At 52.0% G+C, this 6,000-nt stretch overlaps 1 protein-coding gene across 4 annotated transcripts in view; it reads left to right on the top strand.

Moving 5' to 3' along the window:
- ITPR3 (inositol 1,4,5-trisphosphate receptor type 3) overlaps positions 1-6,000 on the top strand; it is a 77,014-nt gene that overhangs the window by 30,230 nt on the left and 40,784 nt on the right. For all 4 annotated transcript variants that reach the window (XR_005199062.1, XM_037736276.1, XM_037736275.1 and 1 more), the window contains one exon: positions 4,785-4,906. Coding sequence is in view for 3 of the 4 variants with exons in the window: in XM_037736276.1 (XP_037592204.1) it covers positions 4,785-4,906 (122 nt within the window). In the remaining variant the exon portion in view is untranslated. The remainder of the gene's footprint in view (positions 1-4,784; positions 4,907-6,000) is intronic.

Here is a 6,000-nt window from a genome sequence, read left to right as displayed (position 1 = left end):
ATCTCACTCTGTCACCCAGGCTGGAGTGCAGTGGCTCAATTTTAGCTCACTGCAACCTCCGCCTCCCAGGTTCAAGCAATTCTCCTGCCTCAGCCTCCTGAGTAGCTGGGATTACAGGCGCCCGCCACCACACCAGGCGAATATTTGTATTTTTAGTAGAGATGGGGTTTCACCATGTTGGCCAGGCTGATCTCGAACTCCTGATCTCATGTTCTGCTCACCTTGGCCCCCCAAAGTGCTGGGATTACAGGCGTGAGCCACTGCGCCTGGCCGCACACCACACATTTAAAAATCCCGTTGTTTTAGTTGCTTTCTGTTTGGGTTGGTCCCGAGTGGATGGTCATCATGGTTCTCAGCACTGTTGGACCTGGAGCCTCATACCATGACCAGGAGCGGGAAGTCCCCATGCTGTTTCAAGCAGTGGTGATCTAAGTTGTATTTCTTAAATGAGTCAAGGTTGGAAAAGCTTGAGACCCCTGCTCTAGGGTGACCTAGGGCTGTACCTGTCCCTTTCTGCCTTTTCTCCTGTCTGGACTAGGGGTCGAAGGGGCTGGTGGGCCATGTGGAGACTGGGTAGCTGACAATCCCCAGGACCTGTGGGCTCAGATGCAGGACTTCGTACCTCTCAGCCCCTCTGGTCTCAGCTCAGCACCTCACCCGCTGGCCCCTCTTTCCTGTATCAGCTCCCTGCCCCTGCCAGGAGGGACCTCTGTCCTGTTCCCAGACGCGCCATATCCTCTCCCACCTCCTGCCCTTTCCTCCAGTTGTGTGCCTCATAACCTTTTCCTCCCTCCAAGGCTAAATCAAACCCCACCTTCTCATACAGGAGGAAGTCGTTTCTGGGTTGATGTATTCATCCGGCAGATGCTTGCTAAGCCCCAGGTTAGGGCTGGGGAACAGTGATGAGCTCAACCAGGCCCTGCCCACCTGCCCACCCGTGAGTCTGGTGAGGGTAGCAAAAAACACAGTGGAATTCATAAATAATATACTTTATCCATATCCATATTTATATAATGCAAAATGGTGGCAGTCTAGAGCCAGGGTCTGAGTGAGCCTGGAGCCAGCAGGAGGGAATGAACTAGTTTAATGTCCTAAGTGTGACAAAAAAGAGAAAAGAAGGGAAAATAACTTAAAAAAATATTTTAGCTGGGCGCAGTGGCTCACGCCTGTAATCCCAGCACTTTGGGAGGCTGAGGCGGGTGGATCACGAGGTCAAGAGATCGAGACCATCCTGGCCACCCATGGTGAAACCCCGTCTCTACTAAAAATACAAAAATTAGCGGGGTGTGGTGGCACCTGCCTGTAATCCCAGCTACTTGGGAGGCTGAGGCAGGAGAATCGCTTGAACCCAGGAAGTGGAGGTTGCAGTTAGCTAAGATCAAACCACTGCGCTTCAGCGTGGTGACAGAGCAAGACTCCATCTCCAAAAAAAAAAAAAAAAACATTATTTTTTTATACAGGGAGTCTCTCTCTGTCACCAGGCTGGAGTGCCTCTCTGTCACCAGGCTGGAGTGCAGTGGCACGAGCAGGGCTTACTGCAGCCTGACTTCCTGGGCTCAAGCAATTCTTCTGCCTCGGTCACCCAAGAAGCTGGGACTACAGGCATATACCACTATGCCACGCTAATTTTTTCGAATTTTAGTTGAGACAAGGTCTCACTATATTGCCAAGGCCGGTCTTGAACTCCTGGCTCAAACGATCCTCCTGCCTCAACCTCTTGAGCAACTGGGATTACAGGTACACGCCACCATGCCTGGCCAAATTTTAATTATTTTATTTTATTTTTTTAGAGATGGGGTTTCACCGTGCTGGCCAGGCTGGCCTTGAACTCCTTACCTCAAGTGATCCACCCACCTGGCCTCCCAAAGTACTGGGGTTACAGGCGTGAGCCACCATGCCCAGCTAATTTTTTATTTTTTTAAAATTATTTTTAGTTTTTCCATCACTTGCTGCCTGTTGATTTTTTTTTTTTTTTTTTTTTTTTGAGACAGAGTTTTTTTTTTTTTTTTTTTTTTTTTGAGACAGAGTCTTACTCTGTCACCAGGTGCCAGGCTGGAGTGCAATGGCTCAATCTCGGCTCACTGCAACCTCCGCCTCCAGGGTTCAAGCAATTCTCCTGCCTCAGCCTCCCGAGTAGCTAGAACTACAGGCACGTACCACCACGCCCAGCTAATTTTTTGTAGTTTTTAGTAGTAGAGACGGGGTTTCTCCATGTTGGCCTGGATGATCTCGATCTTTTGACGTCATGATTTGCCCGCCTTGGCTTCCCAAAGTGCTGGGATTACAGGCGTGAGCCACCGCGCCCGGCTGGTAATTTTTTATTAAAAAAATTTTTTTTTGTACGGATAAGAATTCACCATGTTGCCTAGGCCAGTCTTGAACTCCTGGCCTCAAGTGATCCTCCCTCCTGGCTTCCCATAGTATTGGAGTTACAGATGTGAGCCACTGGGCCCAGACCACTTGCCTTTTAAATCATGAATGTGGCAGCCACACATGCAATCATTTGATGTGACCATGAGTGATGTATTTTCTGAAATAGCAGAAAACTCCTGGGAAAATTTGAACAACACAAAGGACAGCTTTCCCTTGGTTTATATTGGAGCCGCATTCCTGGAAAATTCAGTGTTTGCTAAAATGCATGCAAAAAAATATTTGTTCCTCTGTGTATAACTCTAGGCCCAGAACACTACTCACAGATGTCCACCTGTGCGTGTGGGCAGGACATTTGCAATCAGGCATCACCCAGGACAATCTTCATGGTGCAGGCGTCCCGCATCCCTGTTCTGCTCACTTAGTGCCACTGTGACAATCGGTGGTACAACCCAAATCACTCCCTGCCCACTGAATTTCTGGAACATTCCCTGGTGTGGCCCCATTTCCCACCACTCTGTTGGGAACCTCCTGCCTCTAACAAGGCAGTGAGATTCACAAAATGAAATCGGGAACCCCTGGGAGTGCCAACCCAGCCGGAAGAAGCAGGAGACCCCAGCTGCCTCCTGAGGGCTGAGCCGAGCCCATAAAGACACACTCTCAGCCCAGCGCGGTAGCTCATGCCTGTAATCCCAGCAGTTTTGGAGGCCAAGAGTTTGAGACCAGCCTGGAAAATATGGTGAAACTACGTATCTACTAAAAATACAAAAATTAGCCAGGCTTGGTGGTGCATGCTTGTAATCCCAGCTACTCAGGAGGCTGAGGCAGGAGAATTGCTTGAGCCTGGGAGCTGGAGGTTGCAGTGAGCTGAGATCGCACCACTGCACTCCAGTCTGGGCTACATAGTGAGACTGTGTCTTTAAAAAAAAAAAAAAAAGACACTCTCCAACAAACTGAGTGCTCTTTCAGAAGTGAAGTCCACTGATGCTGGCAGTGCTGAGTGGGGCTAGTTGGGGTGGCCCTTGGTGGCTCCATCTGCTTATGGAATTGCCATTTTTTCCCTTCCTTTCCAGGAAATTCTGTCTTCCTTGATCTTTGTTTCACTCGGTTTCTACTCCTGATGGTCCTGTGGCGCCATTGCCTCCTTATAAGCTGGGTGGAATATCCAGGTTTTCTTTCGTCCCTGCGACTGGATGGCCAGCTTTGACCAGAAAAAAAGACAGAGCTTTCTTAGAGGGAACAGGAAAGGACCTGAAAAAGGGGTTTTGTTTCTGGGACCCTCCATTGGGACCCTCCATTGGCCCCCTCCAGTCTCCCAGCCTAGCAGTCTCCCTTCTGTTCCACACTGCCAGAGCATTGTGTGATCAGGGGCTCACACAGCTGCAGCATGAGAGGGCTCTCAGGGCCACTGAGTCCTGCTCCTTGTCCGGGTCATGGATCCCTCCTGTGATGGGGATGGGGAGCTCACTATTTCCCAGCCCAGCCCAGGCTTCTGTCACGCAGGCCCCGTCACCCACACCAGCCCCTCACCAGCACCCAGAATCCTCCCTCCCCTCCCCACAGGCTTTCAAATAGGCTTTTCCAACTCATGCCTCCTTTTGATGAGCAGAAAAATTGGACACCCTTCCTGCAGCTTAGGCTTATGGGAATGACAGTTGTTTTATCTACTTGCCGAAGTAAAAATTGTACTAGAGAACATGTTTCTGGACTTTGGATTTGCATTGTCTTAGGTCAGATTCCTAGAAGCAAAGCCTAAGATGGGTGAATTATTGAGGAAGTCCTCAGGAGAACACAGTGAGGGAGCCTCTTCCTCTCTGTATAGGGCAGGGGAAGAAGCTGAACAAGGATGTGGTTTCAGGGGAAGATGCGCCTCAGCCTGACCCCACGGGGAGCTTGGGACTGTGAGCTGTCCCTCGGACAGTCCCCTCCAGAGGCTGGGCTGTTCCACACCCGTGTCAGTCACTGGATAGGGGCTGCCCCTGGGGAGAGGGGTATGTAATTTCCCAGGCATCTGTGTGCAAGGTGGTTTCTATCCACCAAGGCAATTAGCTAAAGAAGGATGCAGATGTGGGCTGTTAGCTGCCAATACTCACGAAAGCTAGGCACAGACAGGGCATAAGGGGGAGGCTCTAGCAGCCTCTGGTAAATCTCCCGGGAAAAGAGGGTGCATGCCCACCCCACCAAGTGAGGTGCACTGCTCTCAAACTTGGCTCTGAGCCTCCCCATTCTACTGAGCATAATCCAGGATGCTCCAAATTCTACGAGGTTCTTCCAACCACTTCCTCTTTACCTGCAGTGGGGAAGGTGGGTGGGGAGGGGTTGGGAGAGCAGAGCTGCAGGCTGGGGTTTTTTCCAGGGAGGGCCCTGAGCCCCAGATGAACCATTCCCCTCACCCACCTCCTGCCCTGCCACAGACTGCCTCTTCAAGGTGTGTCCCATGAACCGCTACTCTGCCCAGAAGCAGTACTGGAAGGCCAAGCAGACCAAGCAGGACAAGGAGAAGATCGCCGACGTGGTGTTGCTGCAGAAGCTGCAGGTATGTGTGTGCAGGCGTGCATCTGTGCGCATGCGCCAGGAGCCTGGGTGCACATGCCGGGCCGCTGCTTGCCGGAGCCAGTAGGGGCTCCGTGGCCGAGCTGAACGGTTTCTAAAACTCAGCTGGGCGTGGCAGTTCACACCTGTAATCCCAGCATTTTGGGAGGCCGAGGGAAGAAGATTGCTTGAGGTCAGGAGTTCGAAAGCAGCCTGGGCAACATAGCAAGACCCTATCTCTACAAAAAATTAATAAAAAATTAAAATTCCAATATGCAAGAGATTGGTGTGAGTTGCTGTGAAGGAGGGGATGTGTGTGTGGGGTTAGGGTCCCTTCCCAGTGACCCACCGGTCCATATAACTCTGTTGTATCAATGAGAAGAAAGTGCCCCCTCCTCCAGGCTGGCACAGCCCCATGCCAGAGTGCATGGCTCAGAGACTGGAATGTTGACACCTAGAGCAGTGAACAACCTGTGCAGCTGTCCATGGAGTTCCCAGTGGCTCCTAGAGACAGTGGCTCCAAGGAACCCAGTTTGGGAGCCCTGGATCTAGTCTTACCCTCTCCCCTTGTTTCATAGAGTTGGAGCCTGGGGCCCTTAGATGGGACTGGCCTGACCAGTCATGCTGTGAGTCTGTCTGCAGTAGAGCCTAGATGGCCCCAGGTCTCTAACTCTCCCTGGCTTCCTCAGACATGTGGATCGTGCTGTGGTGCTGGGATGTGGTCGCTCATGGGCCCCTTGTGGGCAGTGGCTCAGTTCCTATCCTGGGCAGATGTCGGGGTCCCAACCTCAGGCCCCAAACCACAAAGAGAGTGGGAGGCTTTGACTGTGGTCAGGAACTTTGCAGCCAGAGCCCTGGGCCCTGTTGTCCCACCCCTTGTCATACAAACCTTGCTTCCTTCTGTCCCCTTCCCCTGAGCCCCATGCCCGGAGGAGGTGGGTCTAGAATAGGGGCATTGGGCTGTGCCCTATAGCTGTGGACTGGGCTGGAGGGAGGGAGCTGCAGGTGGGCTGCCTGAGCTCTGGTATTACTACCCCAGCTCTCTTCCTAGGGGGCGGGGGCTCCCACAGGCTTCCTTCCTGCTGCCGGCAGGCGGAG

The sequence above is a fragment of the Cebus imitator genome, unplaced genomic scaffold, assembly GCF_001604975.1.
Source record: "Cebus imitator isolate Cc_AM_T3 unplaced genomic scaffold, Cebus_imitator-1.0 Scaffold24, whole genome shotgun sequence".
NCBI classification, from domain to species: domain Eukaryota; kingdom Metazoa; phylum Chordata; class Mammalia; order Primates; family Cebidae; genus Cebus; species Cebus imitator.
Note: the sequence above shows the minus strand (reverse complement) of the source record. Positions and strands in the feature narration are given on the sequence as shown.